General features: G+C 36.1%; 1 protein-coding gene across 3 annotated transcripts in view; it reads right to left on the bottom strand.

Moving 5' to 3' along the window:
* WDR25 (WD repeat domain 25) overlaps positions 1-24,322 on the bottom strand; it is a 66,063-nt gene that overhangs the window by 5,091 nt on the left and 36,650 nt on the right. For all 3 annotated transcript variants that reach the window (XM_054828837.1, XM_054828836.1, XM_054828838.1), the window contains exons 3-4: positions 23,194-23,341; positions 13,366-13,496 (exon numbers count right to left, since the gene is read on the bottom strand). In XM_054828837.1, coding sequence (XP_054684812.1) covers positions 13,366-13,496; positions 23,194-23,341 — 279 coding nt within the window. The remainder of the gene's footprint in view (positions 1-13,365; positions 13,497-23,193; positions 23,342-24,322) is intronic.

The following is a 24,322-nucleotide window of genomic DNA, read 5'->3' as shown; positions in this document are numbered from 1 at the left end:
TCGTATCTAGATCCTCCTTCAAGCCTTATACTGAAGTGGGTTGGATCCATGCAGAAATGGGTCCTGAATATTGTAACAGCCTGTGAGTTGGATCTTAAAAAGTAAGAGATTTTGAACTATTCTAAGGAATATATGAATAATTTGAATTTCCCTTCTTTCCACCTTGCTTCATGAAATTCTGCATCTATGTTGTCTACTTTGAATTTTGCAAGTCAATACCTTTTCTTTCTTTTTCTCTGATTTGCCTCCAGTGAAGAGAAACTTCAAGGCAAGTGGTCAGATCAAAGCAATCCATCTCTCTGAATATGGTGATCCTTAAAACTAGGACACTGGAAGACTCCTAGTTATTAATATCCAAATCTCTCTCTCCAAGATAGCTAAAACATAGCAGCCTGCACTTCCAGCATGATGTTCAGAGGTTAGTCCTTCTTTTAACCTCACTAGAAAAACAAAGCAGAGAGAGTGCTTGAAGTATTATACTGAAACGGTTCCCAGCTCTGTGAGACATTTCAGTGCCTACCTTATACCCCTAACATAGCACGCGACTACTGACTTCAAGGCCCAGACCTTTTACAGACACTCTAAACACATACATTTTAAGAAAAATAATTTTCAGGTGTCACAGTGAAATATCCTGGATTATACCTCTGTTTCATACTTTAACCAATAAAAGAAAAATCATTCCAAGTATCACACAAGACATGAGAACGTCTTGATTTCTTGCCTCAAGCTCAAAAATCTACAACTGTTTGGAAATGTTCAGAACTAGTTGATCCTGCTGCAGGGTAGAGATACACTAGATGATCTCCTGAGGTCCCTTCCAGCTCTACCTCCTGTGATCTCGGCACGTAGAAGGATGGCAGCAGCAGCTGCTCCAATTGCTTTTCACAGGCTCTGCAAAATGTACAGTTTAGAAACACGATGTTTGCATTCAGTGAAGAACCTTGGTCACGCAAGCACCCTACACACCCTGTAATAACATCAACTAGATGTAAACCTGCAGACTCAAAAAAACTGGCACACTTTTCAGCAATCTGCCTGCATTTTTAAGATAGTGAATATACAAATGTGTTACTTGCTCTCGTCAGATTTTTCAGCCTAGGAATCTGCATAATATACAAAGCAATTAAACTTTGTAAAGCCAAAAGTGATATTTGCATATTTATAGCCTCCACTTTGTCTGTGGAGAAATCACCATGCATAGCTATTTCTTCACAGAGTTATAAAAGGAAGCCCATAGTTCATTAGTAAAGTAGAAAATTGAGCTATTTTGTAGGAGCAAAAATAAAAAATAAAAAACCCCAACCAAAAACCAGAAAATATAGTCGCTGCCTTGAATGAGAAATGGAAAACCATACAGAAACCTGACAGTTGTAGGAACTGCAGGAGAACTGAAATACAGTTAAATTGAGAGGAGGGGACACAAAAGTCTCTACCACCCTGACAGACTGAAGGAGGCAGCTACTTAGCAGCAGGCACCTTCACAGAAGTGACAACTCCCAACTGAAGAGTCGGCAAGATCAGAGCACAGAGCAGCACAAACGTGTAGAAACACAGGCAGGCAGAAACAAAGGCCGACTGGTGCCGGGAAATGAAGAACAATATAGAGCAATATAATAAAGTCCCAATCGGTGATTCACAGCAGTGATTGCTTAATAACTTCTTATTTTAAAGATGAGAAACTCAAACATACTGTTTGGGTCTTAGTCTTCTAAAAAAAACCCTTGCGAAATGTATGTAGGTACATATCTGTACATTGTGTCCAGCACTTTTAAGGGGTTAGGGTTTAGGTTTGGGGCTTGTCTTTAACACATTTCTGGAGCAACAGACATCTCAGTAAGGAAAAAGAAGAGATCATGAAGTTGGTAATGTGAACATACTTTTCATTTTTGCTGAAATTCTGTCGGGCTCTTACATATACTGTGACTATCAATTTAACCATTTTCAGTGCTAATCATGAAATATATTTGCTTATCTGTTATTTAATAGTATATCTAACCAAATTACCTGCGTATCTTAGCTCTGCAACAGGAAACTGCCTTTATAAAAAGTAGTAAAAAAGACCATCTTTTTCTGTATATTTGATACATACCTCAGAAAAACTATGCTGTTTAATCTTCAAACCACATAGTGAGAACTGACTCAGAGAACAATAAATTAACACTTTGAATAGCATCTAGGAACTTGATACACATAGTATTTAAATTCCCCCATAAAGATAGCTTTCAAAAACAACTAAATGCAACACCCCTGCTCAGAAAAGTACTCATAATTAAACTTGCTTTGTTCCACCTTAGACAATTAATTCATGACATGCCTGAGGAACTTGCTTGGGGAAAGCACCGGTTTCCCTACCCTGCTGGCTTTATTTTGTTAATAACAACTTTTGCTCTTTTTCTATTTGCAGATTTATCACCCATAAGCATTGGAAAACCACAGTCCACTTCTTCAATCTAAGCATTTTCAGGACATAAAAGAAATCATTTCAAAGGAAGGCCTAATAGTTTCTGGTGTCAACAAAATCCAACATAATAATAAAGCTTCTTCACTAAGGCAAGAGTTCATGGCTGCAGGCATTCGACAAGAAAGGTAATTTAAGCAAATTAAATCAGTTGCAAACAGATTCTTATGGTTCTGGTGATTCGAAAAGCATGCTGTGATGCTGAATTCAAGGCATATATTTCAGACGGGTGTTCTATAATACTTCTCTGCACAAAGCACATGCAATGCCTGGTACTTTGTCAAGAAAACTCAAAGCCTCCACACATACAATTTAGAAGCTGCCACTCGCTCCAGCTCTGTGCTGGTCACCTGTAACCTATGTGCACTGCACTTTACCAAAATCCCCTCAAGCTTTATGCAAGTGATGACAAAGAAATATGCTTTTATAATCATTGCCCTGAGCATTAAGAGATAAGATCTCAAAACAAATCTAATAGGAATACAGGCAATCTGGATGGTCATGGAAAAAACCCCTTGATCAGTCAGTGCTCTGGTTTCCAACCTGTAAAATGGCCAGGTTTTTTCTTCCACTTCTTGTCCTACATTTTCAGATTGAGTGCTTTGGCATGAAACTGGTTCTTCCTACTGGCATGTTGGGTAATTAATGCAATGGGGGACTGATTTAAGTTTCATCTGTGAAACAGTACTACACATATATTTGTAATAAAAAGTGCATTTCAACTTAAAAGTAAGACCATTTTGCAAAAAATACAAGAATTTTTATCTACTGCAGTGCAAGCCATTTTGTGTTGTTCTGTTCATAGGATAAGGTGTTGAGGCAGATGACTACTGTTTGCTTTTTAGCTACATATTCACAACAAAGCCACAACCACATGACAAAACCAATTTATGTCTATGATCTCCATCTGAAAGCTGTAATGGCAGTTTTAATCAAAACACATAACAGTATCATAGGCAGGAAGATGAAGCATACTACAGCTTTATGTTCTTTTAAAGTATTTTAACATGACTGGTGTCTTTCTCTTTATGTTATAAAAAAAAATATTTTGGTTTTTTATCTGAGTTTTTTCCTGTTTGTAACTGCTCTGTTTTCAGACACAGCTCCAGATTATCGAGGGGTCCTGAGAATAATTAAAAGGAAAGGGAGACTGATTAAAATGAGTAAGTGGTTGAGCTTAATCTGGGGTTGACCTATAAGACTTTAGGTATGAACGATGTACACTGGGTTTCTTTTAAAGCCACTTTCAGATTGCTTGAGAAGGCACAAAAATCTTGTGATAGAAAGCATCAACCATTTATTAGAAAGAAAAAAAAAATTCCGATCAGATTTTTTTGTTTAAAATTATCTCCCTGTCTCAAATAGGATAAGTGAAATCTGTATACGGGAAACAAACAAGAAACATGGAGATACAGAATGGCTTTTCTATGAGAAGCAATAATCAAGGAATTTTCAGTCCAGAAATGAGACTTGCAAAGGGAAATTTGAAAGAATGGGAAATAAAGTCCGAGCGGCATGGAGAACATGAATGGTTTCTTCCATTATAAGAATTTAGACTCCAACCCAGCAGAAGGCAGCTTCAAAACACAAGAGAGAAATGCTTTTTCACACAAAGCATATTTAAGTTGATGAATTCCTTACCACAGGATGTTGCAGATGTGGAGAAAAAAAAAAAAATCAAGGACAATCAATTCCACAGTGTGAAAACTCAGAGAGCGCCATGAAAGACAAAGACACTATCTGTGGTGCAGGAAGTCCCCAAACTGTAAGTTAGAAAGGCCTGGGTAACCATTGCTGGGAATTGTGATAAAGAAATTTGCTGTGCTTTCACACTCTTGTTTTGTTAAATGCATACTGGTCGCTGCTGGGGGTGTAAAATTTGTCTAGAAATGGGCTGAAACCACAACCGCTATTCCTCAACAGCTTCTCACTCGAATACTCACACTCCAGAAGGAGGCATGTTTTGTTCCTTGCCCATTTCAGTCTCTCCAGGAGCAGCTACTCCTGGAGAGATTATATGCACAGACAGGTCTACGATTTTCATCTGCGATACCACCATATGAGGTTTCCAAATAAACACAGCAGGACTGCTCACGTATGTGTTACAGCCACATAAAATGTACCTTCACACTCAGAAAGGACCCCTGAATTTTAACATTTAAAACCAAATGCCATTACGCAAGTAATAATGTACCCTCACCATATTTCTTTGAGCCTTTTGTCCATAGATTCAGTAAGGATTTCTCTGACAGTGCGAGAAGAATAACTTCAGTTTTCCAAAGCACTGAATAAATCATCTTATTTTAATTACATTGTTCTTCCTAATACTACTAGTGCATGACAATGTATTGGCTGTTTCTATAGAAACCAGAAGTGCAAGTTGTTCCACCAATTTCTACAGCCTTTTTTCATATTTATATGCTATCCAGAGACAAATTCATTAGGTCTCCTAAATACATGCTACTTAAAATGACTGCATCTCATCTGAAAGAAATTGCAATAGAATGTTTCCAAGGAAACAAATGCACTGCACTTGCACTCTAAATTTATTAATTTTTTTAACTGTGCTCTAATGACTTAGGCTTATTTCTTTATAAACTCAAGTATGGAGAAATAGCTCAACAACATAAAAAGCATCTCTTTCATTTTTTGTTTTTAAGCATGAAGCTATAGATGATAGTTGCAATTTTGTAGCTAAACAATGTTCAATCCAGAATAATAAGCCAAGATGGGAAAAAACCCAACCCTGTTGTTACTCTGCCTTGGCCTCAATAATAAAAATTCTGCAGTGTATTTCTAGACAAATTTTAAAAGCTCAAAATAATTGCTTCTACCATTTTTCTAGTTAACTTGTTCCATAGCTGATACGACCTCAATTTCAAAAATGGGATTTTTGTGTAAATCTTCAAATCTAAGTTTTCCTTAAATTTTTCTGTCACTCCAACAGACTGACTTTGTATTCATCTTCTTTGAAATCTTCCTTATGTTCTGACAAAATTTTGTTATTAAGCCCAAAAGGCTGGACCTTTGCATTCATTTGTACTCATTCCATTTCTAATAAGTCATTGCTATTTTTCTTGCATGATATTCTAATTTTTTTTAATTATATTGATTGTGCTAGCACACTACCTTCTATAACAAACATTTTTTCAAAAATAAAATATTAAATGTCTCCATTTCGAGCCATTTCTGAAGTACTTCACTAAATTCCTCCCAGTCAGTTTCCTTTTTTGAGATCTCCGCTTTAGTTAGTTTTCTCATTTTACAATACTTAGGTCAGTCTCTGCCTTCTCCAGCTTCTCTAATTGCTCTACTAAAATCCAGCAAATAAATCATAGGGTGACATCAAGGAAGCTTCACACAATTTAGCTTTGCTTAACTCTTATAACTATTTTTTTAATCATTATTTCACTTATGCCTATATTTTTAACTAATCTTTCCTTCCAAGTCTATTCTGTGGCTGTGCCAGGTCATACTACTGGGTCTACACTACTCAATACTCTTCCTCTTGTTAACATAAGCCGTGGATTTGCATTTATGGAAGCCTAAGAACTTCAAGTATTGCTTAAAGATCAGAGCCACAGCCCTGTCACCTGCCACTTACTCCCTCTCCAGATTACCACATGGTGCTCCGTCAGGACTTGCTGTTCTGACAGCTACAGCAGATAGCTCTTGCCAAAGCTCCAGTGGGCCTCAGTCATTTATGAGATAGAACACATGAACATCAACAGACAAGAGATGAAAAACAGAGTACATCCAACAGCTAAAGAAATTATTCCTCTATTTTTAATAGAGTCCAAAAAATTGTTAGTGATCTCCCTACCTTCAGAGTTCCTTGCATTTCTGTATGCACATGATAAATACCCAGTTCCTGAATGCTTAGAAACTGTTAAGAGTTTCATCAATCAAAGCAGAATCTAAAAGGTAAAATATGCAAAACTCAAAAATAATTATATGGATACACTTAGAAAATTTAAATGAATACATTCAGATACAAGTTCTTGAGTGCTGTATGTCCTTTCAGCGGAGCTACTAGCATCCCTGCTTTACACTCTGCAAACCTTGCTGACACATGTAAATAAATCTTCAATTCAGTCTGACAATTCACTCATGATATAACGAACTTTAGCGCCTTTAAAAGTATTATTAGTACAAGACAGTTACAGTTGTAGTCTTGTTCTGAATATTACAACTGTGGAATCTTAGAAATCCAAATTAAACAGAAAAAAAATAGCTGTAGTTGTATTTTCTTTTGTGAACACAATAAAGTCCTTACTGCTGAGCTAAAGGATACAAGTGTCAACCCTTTGTTGTCTTTGATATTTCAAGGAATATTAAAATTTCAGGGAAAGTGGTTGGAACTTATATTGTCTCCTGTCTGAAAAGCTAATGTAGATCAGCCAAAATGGAGAGTAACTGTGTAAATTCAACGGGCTTGTGCTGAACATCTTAAATTCTTCCACAGCTCAGAGAAAGGAAATACTTCTAAAATACATAACTACTTTAAGGTCTCAGCATTATTGCACAATTCTTTTTACAGGGCATTTTACAGGGTTTTTCTAGGTTCAGCTCTGAGGTCCAAAGATCCCATGGGGGCTGTTCAATATGATGCCCTCTCCTTGGTCCACGCTGCAGAAATCTCTTTTTTTTTTTTTTAACATAGCAGCTCACTTGCAAGTTTTCTGGTCTTTTCATAAAGTCTCTATAAACATTCTCCAAATGTTTCAGAAATTTAATCAATCTGTTATACAGCAATATAAGATCTCCAGAATAATCTCTCTGCCAGAGAAACAAAACTGGGTTTAACACAAAGAAATACCACTATAATAAATCTCTACATGATATTCAACTGCCTCTTTTATTCTTTTTTTTTCAGGTTTTGATTACTTGTCTCTGTAATTTTGAGATGCCTGTGTACTTTACATTTCACTGAGCAGTTAACAAGCTGTTCCATCCATTCATTTCTCTGAAGTATATTGCTTAGCTTTATCTTGAAGATTTTAACTCCCTTATTGTTCTTCAATTCTCTCTCTTGCTCAATACCCAATGCTATATTTGAAATAATTTTGCCTATTTGCTCAACAGAACAGAGACAGCAATAAATGTCTTTCAACATGCCTCTTTTTTTGATATCTGCCTTTCTGATTAATAGCTTACTGTACATTTCTCAATGTTTTAGTAGCTGAAAGGCTGCCTCAAACCTATCTTCACACATTTTCTCTGGGACTTAGAAATGCAATTTTTATACCACACTCAATACATGAATATTAGTAAATTAGGCTCATAAATTTCTGCTCCTATTAAAAATTAGTTGCCTATCAAAATCAAAGTGAGATTTCAGAAGTACTAATTTGGAAAAATGCCACTATCAGCTATTCTATGTCATTTTCCATCAGCAGAAAGCAGCCTGTTTCAATCACCTCATACGTATGTGTAATTGGACAATATTTTTGTTATTCGTCATTGTGTCTATCTCTGTGATGCTTAATGCTTTGCTCTGAACTTCCACCAAAAACTCCCTCATTTCCTGATGTACAGTTATCATTTTGCCTCACATAGTTAAATTTAAGATGCACGAGCGGACAGCCTGTTAAAACACAGGAGTACATCCTAAAGAATGACCTCTGAAATTGAATTACCAGCGAATGCTGAAATTGAGTTTTCAATTTGCAATGAGTAACAAGATTCAAGCTCTTGATTTAGGTGCTCAGTCTATTGACAAAATATGCTGCAAAGCCTGAAAAGGCTATCAGGAGTATGATGATGGGAACAAAAAGAATCATTAGTTCACCCACACATGGCTCCAAGCTGAATGACAGGTTAACATACTTGAAAGAAAAGGAAAAAAACAGGAAAATCTTGTAATGAACTAGGATGAAAGCACTTGAAAGATATTAACATTGTTTGCATCAAAACTGAAATGAAGTGGCAAGAGGCTTCAGATATCTATTTCAGCTAAGAGCAAATGGCACTTGTTAGAATAAGACAAATTTCAAAATACTGGCCAGGGCACTTCATCCAATCTTGAATATGGCCTTAACTGTGTAAGATGGAAAAGACAGAAAGCATTTTGGTTTTATCTTGTGAATAAAGGCAACAATATAAGCTGAAAGCAGGAATATCTGAAGAATCTATTGAAATCCCCCAAACTAGGGAGAAGCAGACATGAGATACTGATGATATTGATGATTCATGCCTAACCAACATACTGTTCTACGGCTGAGTTTGAAACGTAACTACATTATTTTGCAGTAATGATGCATAGGTGATACGAGCCATTCTGCAAGAAGAAGCCATAAGCAATCAAATCAGAGTTTGATATTTTTCCCCTTTTCTCCACTCAGCTATGACCTTCCACATTGACTCAGTACACACACAGAGTTCCTTCAAATTTTAAAACCAAAACAAATGTAGGTGTCTAACAGTCCACATCCATCACTGAGCTATAACTACCTCAGATGGAAAAAAAAAAAAAAAAAAAAAAGGATAATAGAAGCTCTCTCCCCCTTTTGGAAATGTTGCAGAGAGTAAACCACACTGCTGCTTTAGATAATCACAGTCCACACAAAATTATGGTTTTCAAATGAGCAAGCATGTTAAACAAAACAAAAAAAGATCAATATCTGTTACCAGGCTAAACCCATGCTTTCCACTTTCTAAGGTGATGAGACACTGCTCGTTATTAAAATTAATATTCCTTATGCACTACTTAATTGGCTAGTTTTCCAACTGATGAAGTTCTACATGAATATAATTGCTTCCTAATGAACAAAGCATTAACAGCTTCTAAAAACTTCCAGAGGGAACCCAGTACAGGATCTGTACAAAAGAAACAGGCTGGGGTTTTTGTTTTACCAAGCCTAAAACCTTTCCTATTTTACCTGTCAAAATACACATTCATTCACTTATTTATTCTCTCAGAAAGTAAATTATTTCCTTGTAGTATGGTGAGATGTTTCCCTTATCTCTTCACTAGCATCAGCTTAAGGAAATAGTTACACTCAATCTCTCTAGGCACTGGAGTGTCCTGCAGGTACAGAGACAACCACTGTGTGCATTCCTCCGTGAGCAACAGCTCTAAGGCAGGTTCCAAGGCTGGAGCTTCAGCATTGCGAAATGAGTGTATGATTACTCATTGAGATAAAAATGCATTATTCTGCTAGTCTCATTTGTGCTGTATATAGCATCCTGGCCACAGAATGCACAGCCTTTTGAGAAATCACGTCATAAGATGGGATCAAAGGATGTCATAGCATGCAATGTTGTGACATACTGCACACCACAGCAATACTCTCAGTCAAAAAGAAAAAAAATCACAATATAACAATCTTGAGTACCACCTACTTCGGCAACACTATTAAAAGTGGGTAGAGAATGGCCCATGGAAAGACAAAGGGTGCCTCATTGCACCCTTTTGAAAAAGGCACCACACCCAGATCAGTAAGCAAGGAGGCAAAAAACCACAGTTGGGCAGTAAAGCACAATGATAAAATAAAATAACATTTGAATCTCATAAAGATAATATAGTCCCTAATTAGTAGAAAACATGAGGGCTGTTTTAGACTGAATGAATAGTCAAACTAATAAAATGTTAGGTATTCATGTTCTTCTTCTACGTAGATATAAATGGTTTTTACAGTGTCTGTTTGTCCTCTGGACATGAATCATAGATGTTGTCACCCAAGGTGTTCACTACTGGCTCTGTGTGCAGACACACACACAGCTTATATGTCATCCCCTGCAACATACACAAAGGTGATCCCAAGCATAACTATTGTATCTTATAACTGTGCAGTGGGAAAGTACTGAAACCTGCAGTTTTCTTCTGCAACTTTGCCAGACATAGTTTACACATAAGTTACTATATCAGAAAATCATCTCAAGCCAGCCTCCTGGTAGTCAGAATTACTAGATATGAATGGGTGGACTATTAAAGCCTACAGTTTATAAGTATGGGTTTGCTCCTTTGCCTTCTTACAATGCCTTTTACAAAGGTATTACCTGCCAAATTGCACATTGCCCCTTACCTTTTCTACTGCAACCTCCATCTCAACACATTTGTCTGCTCCTCACTGCAATAAAGCCTCATATAAACTATGCCAGACATATCAATTGACAGTCTGGCTGTGGTTGAGCTGAGGCACCAGAATTAAAAACCTAACAGGAAGGAGCTACTTTAAGAGATGACCACATTTAGTGTCTGCACTGCTTGGAATAAAATACTGCTTGATACCTTGTCTGGTACAAAAAGAAAACACTATTGAAACTCTGAAATTTCACAAGGGGGAAAAAGGACCAAGAATAGCATTTTTCAAGCCATTTGTCTTGGCGCCAACATAACACTGTTCAAAGATAAAACCAAAATACAGAGATTGGCAGAGATACTGACAATAGGAGAGCATCAAACTCAGGAGATTACTCAGAACTAACTTATCTAGAACTAACATTAACATCTGTTGTTTAGCCCTCTAATTCTACTTGAGTCAATGCCAATTTTGCATTGTCCTCAGGTCTTGTCATCACAATCTCTGGTATCAGAATTGCTGCAAAAAAATTCTTGTTCAAGCATAACCCTTGAACTGTAGACGTCCATTGGAAATGATTCTATTTCCTTGAAACTGAAGTGCCTTCTCCACTATCAATATTTGAGATTGTCTCCTACCAACTATGAAAGACTTCTAACCACATTCCTCCCTAATCGTATCCAACAGTAAGCTACCATTCCAGAAAGGCATATTTTTGCAACATTCCATTTTGGTAATTTGTTACTATAGAACAGAATCAATTATCATTTTCCATCTGTAGAGACTGGATAGCTTAGACACATGCAAGCTGGAGATATTGCCAGTTTTTGCATGAACATGTTCATCAATCACAGTTGACTTCAAATCTAGAGAAAAATCATCTTTACAGGATTCTCGGAGATAGTCACTCGAAGACATACACAGGCATAAAATCCATCATAAACAAACTACAAGGGGTGAAAGAAAGAATGTCTCTGGCTTTATACACAACTAACTATCATTTGACTTTGTTTATAACTACAATATCATTTACAGGAAAGCTTATTGCACCAAATCAGAAAATCTCAGAAAGAATGTTTTGCCACCTACATCTGCCATCTTCTCCTTGACTAGGACCAAATATCTCAAATTTTGACACTACAGTCAACAATCTCTAAGCTTTAAAAAGATTATACCCATTTAGTTCCCAAAGTACTTTTTAAAGGAAGTTCAGCCTATCATGACATACAATGGCTTCTCTATGTTAAAAAGGACAGCTAAGTGTTCTGTTACAGACTGTACCTCCTTCCCACAATCAAGGTCTACTGTTACGAGAATCTCAGGAAAGAACAATTATATTCCCTACTTTATTTGCATGCTATGAAACCACTGACCCTGCTGTTCAGGAAAGAAGACTTCTATTAGTCTGTCCTCTCCAGCCCCCTGCCAGAAAAAAAGCAACGTTTTGGTTCTACAGTAAATTTACAGGGTAACCTCTGATCACCTGGAACAAACACACTTTGAACTGCAACTACTTCCTATTTGTGTGATACATATTTTCACGTTCTAAAAGTTGCCTATGCTAAAGACAGTATATCAAAATCACTTATTGACAACACCATAAGACTGTATACCAGTGCAAGGCAGGGGGAGGGAGGGAAGAGTTATTATGGAAAATCCTATCACTTGTAAAAAAGTTACATAGCTATTCTTTATCGCAAGTATTTACAATTTTGACAATCTAAAACTAGAATAATCTTCCTTCATAGACCTGTGCTTTGAGTATCTCTTCATTCCTTATCAAGGAAAACCAGCCATCATACGAGCATGATGGATGGAATAAATCCCATTAGAATTTTTACAGTTTTCACGTTGACACTGTAACTCCAAAATTCACAGTAAATTTATTTTCAGTGTAGCCTCAGATTTGGCAGTCTTGATATGTACTTTTCTTCTAAGAACTTACTCATGTGAGGGAAGTTTGTAGTAGAGATCCTACACAATTAAATTATTTTCTCAAACATCAGTAACAAATCCAAAGCAAGAACTGTTAATTGCACAATAATACTGTGTATTAATAGAGCAACTCCCATAACTCAGAGCTCTCCCATTAGAGCCCTCATACCTGGAATGCATCTGCCTACATCTCTCACCTGTTATTCTTAACACATCGAAGTCAGAAAGAAAGTTTGGATACGAAATCCAATCTTTTTCAGATCCCTTCTGACACCCTCAAGAGCAAACAGATGGCTAACTACCATGAGTAGTATCAACCCACATAGAAATTCTAAGGAAAACAAAGAACTACTCACTTTACAGTCACCGCTGCTCTTTGAGCTGTTCTGAGCACAAGGATGCCAGCTTGTCTTATGCTTCCAGCGGTGGCGTACAGCTCTGGTCTTACCTGAGCTCTGGACAGCAGCTGTGAGCACACCATTCTTCATGGTTCAGGATAAAGTAAATGCAGAGGCTACACATGCCTTTCTGTGGATCTTCGTGAATGTAAAATTACTCCAGGCTTCTACACAAAAGCTACAGGCACACACGCCCTGACCCACACATAGCAACTTGAAGAGCAAGTGAGCTGTGCTGCTTCCTAGTATACAACTGCCTTTTTCACAATCCTGAAGTGAGCTATTGGCTTTATTTAATTCAACTATATGTTACTCATATTTACATTTAAAAAAAAATATATATTTTTTGTGTACAATGTTCCTTTTTGTGCTTCAAAAACATTACAGAGGTTCATATCAACAAATGGCAACACAATCAGTGACAAATGCAAAATAATTCAGAATAACATTTGATCAAAAGACCAGTACATCTAGCAGGTCAGTAATGCACAGCACATCCAACCTAGGAAACATTCTAAAAGAGAAAGAGAAAAGAGATTTCCATTACCTTAGAAGTCCTTATATCCCAAGCTTTAACTTCTGGGCTGAACCCTCCACAAATGAAAATATTTGATTCTGTAGGGTGGAACTTCAGCGCGCTGATTCTAAATTCATTTTTGCTGCTAAATATCTGCTTCCCTAAAGTAAAGTGTGAGATAGAGATTAAAATTTGAGCAGAAAATGAAATATGTTATTCATTTCAACCTAGTTTCAAAAATATCAAGGTTGTCAAAGGTGAATATGTTTATATTAACAGATTTCAAGTATCTGGGGCTACTCTGATTTACCGAAAATACAAGACTGAACTTACTAATGTCTATCCACGTGAAACTGCTCTTGCTCATGGGCCTCTGCACCACTGACTGCTTCCTACTGAAAGGAGAGAACAAGTGGTCCCAGTTCAGTCGACACGCAGGACTAAATCTACAAATCTAAGGGTTGAACGTTTCCCTTCATAGAAGCCATAGTCTTTCTTTCAGTGGGATAAAAATAACTAGAACAAAATATTGTCTGTACAGAAATACCACGTCCCAAACTATACTACAACTCTTGAGTTGTTTACTTATCTTTCTGTGGAAGTAGGAGTGAAACTTCATCTTCAAAGTAGGAAACAATTTGCATACCATCATATGAAGGCAATAGCTGTTCCCATGGATACACTGTTTCCAACATTTAATTGCACACACTAATCTCTGCAGGATCCTGTGGTTAGTATCAATTGGATTGTTGACACTTGCAAAGGCAACAGAATTCAGCTAGGTTAATTTATAGGACTTTTCCACAGTCCGCTGCTTCCTTTCATCCCAACAAATTCATGATATTAATGTATATTCTCTGAAATATAGTTTTTGGAACAGCAGCATGGACCAAGATAAATACATTTCCTCAGTTTCACAATTTCAACTGTGCTTTTATTCTACATATCACATTTAAAGAGTTACATTAAATAAAGTTACTGCTTTAAGCCACAGTGAAGAAGGTACTGCAGAAGTAAAATAAACCACCTTTAAAATACTATGACAAAGCTTCTTAAAATATTCCTTAATCTACATTTTCATCAAGTGAGACTTGTCTTAAAATAAGCTTTCTTAAACAACTGAAAATACTGTGAGCGAAAAACGTTAGCGACAGATGTAAATACTTACTGTTAGGTGAACAATACTGAAAATCATTCAAATAGATTTTTTAATGCTTATTTCATGATGTGGAGCCAATTTATTTGATTTCATTATCAGTTCCATTTTGCCCATCTGCTGAACTCAACTTACACAGTCAAGAGGCTAAGACTTGTCAAATAATTTATTTATTCATTTAAAAGAAGAGAAGAGAGAGATTTTACTTCATCACATGTGCTCTTCAAGCTGGCAGGGAAAATAGATTGCAGGGAGCATAAGGGAGGGCTGAGTGCTGTTCTATATGAACTCTGGTTTTTGTAGGGTATTTTTGTTCTTTTTTAAAAGATTCCACACCAATTACCCATGCAAGATCTAAAGGGCCTCTCTGTCACTACTGAGTGAAAAACTTAATTTAGCCTATAAGTTCCTTCCCCCAAAAGAGAAAAATGTCTTACGGGCAGGAGAGGTTTTCTCTACAAGTCATATGCAACAGTGACCATCTCTTACCATGGGAGCTTTCAGTACCCCAACAGCTACAGAAGGAAAAAAACCCCAAAACTCCACACATAGGGAACAACGTATCGAAATCATCAGTTACAGGAGCAACAGGATATTGCTCTCATGTACACCACTACAAGGCATCATTTGCAGGCTTTAGAAAAGCCACATACACACGCATCTCACTCTCATCCACAGCGCTTGAGAAAATACGGAATTTCCCCATGGAGGTTCACTAGGCAGTTTAATAGCACTTTGCTCCCAAAGGAATTTGGTTCTTATTAGTACCTGGTTTAATAAACACTCTGGGAGTATAATCAACAAGTTTTCAATGGTACTGAGGCCAGAAATTAGCAAAACTGCAGCCTGTCTGTACTAATACTGTCAAACAGCTTTAAAAAGAACATACCAAGCAGTCACTAATCTCCATAAAGTGTGTTGTCCAAATGGCATTAGACATGTACATAAGGGATCCAGTGGAACTCATCATCTAACCTTCTGACAAATATTAATTGTTTAACTGACTTTACTGAAATATGGTTTTGCCTCCACAAAACTTCTGAAAACTGCTTTTTCTATAATGCACACATTTTTCTTGCCATTGTGCTAAGACATGAAAAAGCCAAGTAAGACACAATCAAAAAGGATGTGCACTAAATTCAAGATGCATTTCATCTACTAACTACAAGATCTGTTGCCTTCTCCACAGAAGGATTGATTTAACATAATTTGTTATTAATTAGTCCACCTTCCAATCTCATCCCCAGCTACTTTCTAAGTAATTCAATCATTTGCTCAATATTTTCTCCAGAAACTAAAATTCTCTAATTCCCTACTCCATCTCCTCCTGTTTTAAGACAGAAGTGGGCACTGCATTTGCCATTTTCTTGTCTTCTAGAGCCTGTTATTTATCCAAAAGCTCACATAGGATTGAGATCATTACAGTGCAATTCTATGAATTCTACATTACAGTGTAATACTAAATAAAATTAATGCAAATGACTTGAGCATCCTATTCACCTTTATACTCTTTAACCCCCTTTTCCTATTTTAACCAGATAGTAACCATGCTAGCTTTTTGACTGGTCTGAGGAGCAATCAGGATACGTTAATCTTAAAAGCTCAGGCTCTCAAATTAATACTTTGAAATACAGCTCTCATTCTCTCACACACACCCCCCAAGTGAAATTCAATCAAATGTCTCTTTTTGGAAGCTCAGTAAACAGTGTTCTGAAGAGTTTGGCATTGTTAGATGCATACATGGATTTCATTCTACTGCCATGTCATAGAAAATGAGAAAAAGGTGGAATGTAGCAATGAAGAGCATGGGAGCAAAGCAGCAGCAGATAACACATAAAAGGAGAGGATCACAGCAGTACAGAAAGAAAACCCTCCTATTGCTACAACTGAAATTTATGCACAATACACAGAACCTAAATCAGACTGCTTGCCATACAAACACGCCTGAACCCAGCAAAATGAACTAGCCTAACATTTATTTGAATACATCCTTAAGCCCTTCCCTTTTAGGTATTAGGACTGAAGGGCTGAAGTGCTGAGGCACATTCTCTACACAGTTCTGAAACCTGTAGCACCGGAAATCTTTCAGAACCTCAGAAACTTGGGAAAAATATCCACCTGAGAGGTGGAACTGATCACTGTGGAAGATGATGTGGGGCAAAATAGCTCATGCAATTCAGTACGTTAAAACAATGAATTCAACTCTTAGCCCCTTTCCATGCAAGCTTTATTTAGTGTGTTTTACTATTATGAGCAGAATTTGCTGCTTCCCACACCGTAACCATGCTGTGACAGAACATAGCTCCATGGCTTGGGAAATCCAGCATCAGGGTTTGCTGGAGACCCTGCTCCACCTTTCTGGAAGTCAGTATTTACAGTTAAATATATTTTTGTCTACACTTATTCAGCTTACTAACATTAAACATTCAACCTTTTGGGGCCTTATTTTATATATTGCAAAAGATGTCCTTTGAGGAGAAGACTCCCTTATCCATAAGAGAGTACAACAGGTGTAAATCAGCAAGCTTGTATATACCTTATTGTGTATATATTTACTGTATTTTAGTTCCTAAATGCAGCATGAAAAAGATTGAACCAACTCATTACTTCTTCTGAAAATCTATTTGGCTAATTGAGGCAAAATCCATACCACATATCATTTTCCTGTATGAGAGGTTGTTATTCCAAAGCAGAAAGCAAATGTTTCTCTCAATCTTTAATTTTCACAATTTCAGTAACAATATCTACTACATCTTTGCAGTGTGTTTTATATTCTTAAAGTGCTTTAATTCAATTCTTCATTCATTAAGGGCTCACCAGTAACAGACACAGTATGAAAAAACCCCTTTAAAAAGATCTTGAACATATGTTTCTGTTCCTTTATGCTGCAGCCTACTGTGAAACTGCTCAACTATGAAATCAGATATTTTAAAGGCTATTTAACATTGTGAATTTTTCACAGAACATCAGCACAGCTACTGAGCACAGGATGCATCTGTAACTGTGTTGTGGTCCTCAGGTTTACACCCCTACCTGCACAATCCAAAAACATTCACTTCCTTACACTGATCTGTAAAGTGAAGCCTAAGCCTTACAAGGACATGAGAGTAATCTTGCTAAGCACAACAGATTTCCCTACCGTGTTTACAAAAAGACACGAGACAATGTATTAAAGAAAAATCTCATTACAGTCACAATCTCTCTCATGTACAATAGGGAGAAGAAAATTAGATTGATCAGATAATTTGTTCTTAACAAATCAATGTTGGCTGTTACTTATCCATTCTATCTTGGCGTGCTTACAAATTGCTTTATTATTTTTCCAAGAACTAAAGTTATACTGACTATATGTGTTTCCTAATTTTTTCCCCTACACAGTCACAAGTTTCCAGCATGCAAAGCTGCTTGAAATATTAAATAATTTTATCTTTTACCCTTGAAAATATCCCCCAAATAAACATTTTTCTCTCTTCTTATTGCAAGGACTCACATTAGTGAGTATAAAAAGTAAAATACTGTTACCTCCTAGCTGGAGAGGGACCACTAAACTATGTTCAACATATTACTTAAAACTGTTGAATTTTGGGGGGAATTCTGAGACCTCACATTAAAGATGCCTGCATGAATTCAAAAGAAAAAAATAAAATAAATAATAAAAAAATCAACCAACTGGGCTTCTTTCTGAGGCATCATATAAAACCTTCATGTACATTAAACCAACATATGATCTACGTAGTACTGGGAGAGAAGTGGAGGAATAGAAGATGTAAGAAGCTCTAAAACTCCCATATGAATAAATACAGTTACATTAACAATAATTACATTATATCTATAGGACTACCAAATTAGAATATAAAATCCAGAAAAGCAAATTTAGAACATCCTTTTGGAGGTACAAAATTTTCCATTAAGAAACTACCAAAATAATGTCAAATAAAATAAGTTAAAAAAAAACCCCAAAAAACCCAACCAGGTTTAAGTGACGACATTATATATAATCTGAACTTTCCTTCAAAACCAACAGCTTAATTTCAGTATCCTGGCCACGGTAACGTGAAAACTTTCCAAATAATGGGAATTTAAATTCCCCACTATAACTCTGAGGAAGTTATATTTGAAATCAAGCTCAGTCCATGAACTAAAATACAACTGCAGCATTTGGTAACATAGGAAAAGTGCCAGAATTTCTTGGAACATTCCCTCTGTCATAATATTAAAGAAATGAAAAGTATCTACAATATGCAAATAGTATCAACCCAGCCAATGTTCTGCCTATGCTATTGTACCAATTCATTTGTGACTAATGAAAAATCCACTGATGAATAAAACACATATTCCAAAAATAAAATAGTTATAAATAAATTTTAAAAATACAATTACCCTTCTAAAGTTGGTAGAGTATCTCCATTAAATCTGGATGTAACATAAGCTAAATGTGAAATGTACTTGACCCAGAATTGTTTTAAAAGCCAATTTTTTCAGTGCTCTCTGAATACAGCACTACTTTCTACTCTGTAAATAACAGTGTCTGAACTATCACTAGTAGAAAATGACTGTGAGTGTGGTGTTAGTAGAGATGAACAAAACCAGGGAGTCTCACTGGTTCAGACTGCTGCATTATTATCACATTTGTGAAACCTTTCAAAAAGCTTTATTTTTATAAACAAAAAGTATATAAAATAGAACAATTAAAAAAAACCTGTAATCTTTACAGGCAGCTCAGCTGCAGTTTTTGGACCTACTAATATTTATGAGACCCCATATTGCAGTACTGAACTTGCCTCATGCAAACTGTAGCAACAGAACCACTCACGTCAATGACTCACAAATAACGTTGAGTACCTTAAACATTTTATGCATATTTTGGATCAGATCCATGCTCTGCAGAATAGGTACAACAGTTTTCAAGAAAACAATATTTGTGGAGAGTCTTAGCTTGATATGTTAGGACAATAGATGACCATTTAAGATAATAAATGACGATCCATAAAAAATGAATTTAGAAAAAGACTTGTACAACAGCATCTATTTTCACCAAACCAGGACAAGTGAACTACTTGTACCTCAATCATTTGAATTCTTCTCTTTCCCTGTTCTTCATTATAGCATCAACAAATCATATAGGCTGGACCTCCAGGGTCATCTAGTCCAAACCCCTACTCAAAGTAGGTCCAGCTGCAGCAGGTTACTTAGGGGTCTGTCCACTGAAGTTCTGAGTATCTCCAAGCATAGAGACTCCACAGCCTCTTTGGATGGCCTGTTTTAGTGTTTGATCACACTTGAGTTGAGCCAAAAAGTTGCCTATGTCCCTACATTTGTCCTTTGCCTCTCACCCTTTCACTGTGCATTTCTGAGCATCATCTCACCTGGCATCATCTTCCCTATGTACTAGGTAAACACTTGCTAATCCGGCCCGGGATGAAGTTGACCTTTGCTGCAAGATAACACTGCTGATTCATATTCAACACCAGGACCACCAGGTATTTTTCTGCTTTCTAGTCAGTTTAGCACCAGCCCGTTCTGTTGCACAGGATTACTCCATTCTGGATGCAGGACTTTGCATTTGTCCTCGTTGAACTTCATGAGGTTCCTATTAGCCCATTTTTCCTGCCTGTAGCATCTTAGGTCTTATATATAAGAACTTTCATTAAATACGCTTGATAAGGGGAAGAGGCTTAATGGTGTAAAACTGCAGGATAAGATTTCATGGATGTGTATTCTACCCTTGCATCAGGATTTTTATGCCAACAACAACAAAAATTCTGCTTTGTGATTAATGAGATTTCAGTGTTTGCTCCTATTCTGATGTTGTTCAGGTAACAAAGATTTAAAAAAAAAAAAAGGTAATCACTCCAGAAAATGCAATATCCTAGGACAATGGGTACCCAAACTTAATTCCAAGCTTAGAAACAAAATTTCGTAGAGAATTTATTCTAGTACTGTTTGTTACAACAATGCTGGCACATTCCTTTGAAGAATCTCGTAACTAGCTATCATCAGACCCAGAACAAACAATTAGCTAGACTACAATTTTGATTTAATAGGGCAGAAACTATGTTCCTAACAGAAAACCAACACAAAATGACAAAAAAACCCCGCTGAGCAGCTCAATACCATGCATGTACTAAGCTGTATTTGCAACCTTCCCTAAACTTTTAATAGTAATTCTCTTCAGACTGTTAGGTTTCTTTTGGTGAAGGACATGTAGCAATTTTTATAACACAGATGTAATATATAAAATCTATACTGAAAACAAAGACAAGAAAGATTAGATTTTAGCAAACATGACTAGAAAAATGTTGAACCAAAACATACACAAAAGACAAGAGCACAGAGCCTTAAAGACAGAATTATTATTTATAAAAACCCACCAGCATGCATTTACTGCATTTAAACACACTGGTAGTTAGTTCAGTCTAGCAATGGAAATTTATTAAGACCAAAGTCCAAAAAAGTATCTAAAAGTCCTCTGTGAAGGAACAGTTCTAACATCTTTCTGAAGTTAATCAAAGAAGAAATCATCTCAGCACTGATGAAGAGTGAGGAGGAATGAATGATTCAGTGAACTAATGTAAATCAAAATCTTATAGCTGTCTTAGTGTTTTTCAAATGGAAATGAAGTTTTTTATATCAAATTGATTTGGATTTCAGAGGCAAACTGCTTGCCCTGTTTCTCTGAAAAGAATTGACTAAAATGTATGGAAAAAAAAAGAGTAACTTTACAACAGTAAAGGAAATCAGAAACTGGCCTGTATGCATAGGAAATCAGAATAAGATTCCAATCACACATACCTCATTTGGAAAAGTATGATATGAATCACTGAAAGTCAGGTCCAAACATCAACATTACAACTGCAGTTCAGAGAAGCTACAAGGAATCCTGTGTCCTTAAAATAAGGCAGTAATGAATATCTAGTATTTTCAAGGATCATAATCATTCATTTTGCCTTCACCCATACAGTTTATTTAAGTATTTAGAAATACTACATAACTCACAAGTCAGTAAGGAAAGAACCATTTATAAGCTTATCTGTTTTGAAACTTGGTAAATATAATCAGTTACTGTTGTCATTGCCTAAAACTCTAGCAATATCTTCTTTCAAATGAACCACTACAATCAACTTCATCCAGGCTACTATCCCATTACTCGATAGTTAAAGAGATGTTAGAAATTAAAGCATACGATTAAAGTTACCTATCTTTGGAATTTGTTCTATGATTTTATAAAATGAGATTTCCCTCACAGTAGTCCCTTTGAATGACTCAGCCACATAAAATCTATTCTACTGCTATAAATCTCATTAATGGCAGTAGCCATTCTGTTTAGAATTTGTAAGCACTACAGACAAAGTCTCCTTGGATTAGTAAGATTCAGTTATATATGAGACTAGAAATGAGAAGGTTGCTGCAATGAGACTGAACATACAAAAAAGACAAATCTGACAAAATTAATGACTTGGTATATTAACCTCATGTACTACTACTACATCAGATACATAAAGCTCTTTTCCCCATTACAAAACCTGAATATTCTCGAAACATCAATATTCCATAACTGTGTCACATGTTTTACATTCCCAAATTACAAGAACTCCCTTCCAGCCATCACTGAATTTAAATACTTCTGGTATGACAAATGTTGAGAAAAATAAATTCTTAGAGCATGGAAAAGAATCTTCTTTTCATGTGAACAATATTCACAAATTTCCTTGGCCATTTTCCCAGTTCATCTGAATAGGACTTCTGCTCTCCAGATATTCACACAAAATGTTCTTTTTACTTTTACGTAAGAAAAAACCCTCCTAGACTTCTTGTCTAGGATTACTTCTTATATTTTTGTAAGGATTTCTTTTGTAGTCCTACAAAAAAATATTGCACCTTTGCAGGAGTTAAACATTTAAAAATAAATTAAGTGGAAAAAATAAAATTGCATGTCTTCAGTTGACAAGGTACTATTTTAGGCCTAATCCTTCATTTATACACACACAAAGGTGCCCTATTATGTACAGTCCCAATGAATGCTGCTGTATGAATGCTGATAACATACATAAAGGAGAGAAGACATATAGCTGACAGAAGCACTTTAGTTTGTGAGGAAGACATAAGGAGAGACAGCATCCAGGAAATTAGTTGTTAAGGTCAGAACAATAGAATTCCAAATCAAATTCACAACTGCGTCAAAGCAACACAGGTTCAGTCTCAAGGATTCATACCAGAATTTAAGTTTCTGTACTCCTAATTAAGGTCCTATTCAGAAAAAAAAACCCAAACCCACCAAAAAACCCTAAAAAAAATCACCTAATTAACTTTAAGCACAAACTTAAACCCAACCCAGCTGAGAATGAGGTACAAGCTTATGTATGTTACTGAAGTCAGACTTAAGAGGCTCTTTAAATGCTTTAATGAATGATCATGACAGAGCATAAAACCTACATGTTTCATTCTGTTCATCTGTGCAGTATCTGACAACAGAAATTACATGTGATCATGAAGTTAAAGGTATTTCACTTTTCTTAAATATCTCCAACTACCCTTAATTGCTGAGATTATTTTTTTTTTAGTGAGGACACATTTCAAGAATTCTAACTTTGATCTATAGATTTTATCTTTATTTGTGGAAGAAAGAATAAGGCTAACAAGATCCAAAGTTATCTGTGCTCAATAAAGATAGGGCTATAATGCACCCCTTACACGACCTTTACCTGTTTCTACATCTGTTAAATGCAGCATGGAATCGAAGCCCCCACTGAGGATCCTTCTTCCACAAGATGACCACTGGGCAGCTCGAACAGCACAGGAGTGACAGGAATATGTTTTTAAACAGCAGCCTGTATCCACAGCATCCCATACCTTAAAAAGAAGGGTAAGGACAACTTTATAAAGAATCACAATATTTTTTTCAATGTACTGATAAGTAGCTATAGAAAATAATTTTGGCTGAGAAGGCTTTGCATTCCAAAGTTGCATCTGCTAAGCTGTAAAAGTCTGTTTGAAATAATTGCACAGTTGATTAGAATTAGGGCATTTAATTAAGAAGGCAAAAATCAGTAATACATGTTTATGACTTGTATTATTTTTTGAAATGCCTACATTGCTCTCAGTGGCAATTCAAGTTATATTTTCCCATTCATAATCCTGTCCTACCTCTGTGCAGGGATGTGTCCAAATAAATTTTCCCTTTCAATAATTCTTCCTCAAAATTTTTGTTTCTATCATATCTTGCTTTCCATCGAGTAAGAGGAATCCTAGCAGCTTACAGTTTTCACACCTGCCTATAGATAAGCTATTATCATATTTCTCAGTTTGTAATTTCAAGTACAATTTTACCTTAACTTCACTGAGGAGACAGATAAGAGTATCATCGTGCAGCTACATGGAAATTTCTAAGGACTGGCCTAAGTCCTCTCATTTTTCAGTTTCTTCTGGACAGAATTAGCTTGATGCTAAGCGCTTCTGAAAATCCTACTCTACTAGTTATCCAATTTTTTTTTAAAGTATATAACACCTAATATTTTCAGAACATAAATAGTCCCGCTCATATTTTTAAAATAGTTTTTAAAGACAGTTATTTCCAAATAATAATTATATAAAATAGAACTAGTCTGAATTATAATTTGTTACCTAATGTAGTTCACAATAATCAAAATCACATCCTTTTAATGGTGCTCTTTTTGTCATAGTTTTAAAATAAAATTAGAAGTTTAGCAACAAATGACCCATATAAAGATCCAGTATGCTCACTTCTGTGAGAGAAGGCTAAATATCAAAACTATTTTCCCTATGAACATTCTGCTGCACTATAAATTAGATTATAAATTATCTTATGATTGT

This window comes from Grus americana, chromosome 5 (assembly GCF_028858705.1).
Source record: "Grus americana isolate bGruAme1 chromosome 5, bGruAme1.mat, whole genome shotgun sequence".
NCBI lineage: Eukaryota > Metazoa > Chordata > Aves > Gruiformes > Gruidae > Grus > Grus americana.
Note: the sequence above shows the minus strand (reverse complement) of the source record. Positions and strands in the feature narration are given on the sequence as shown.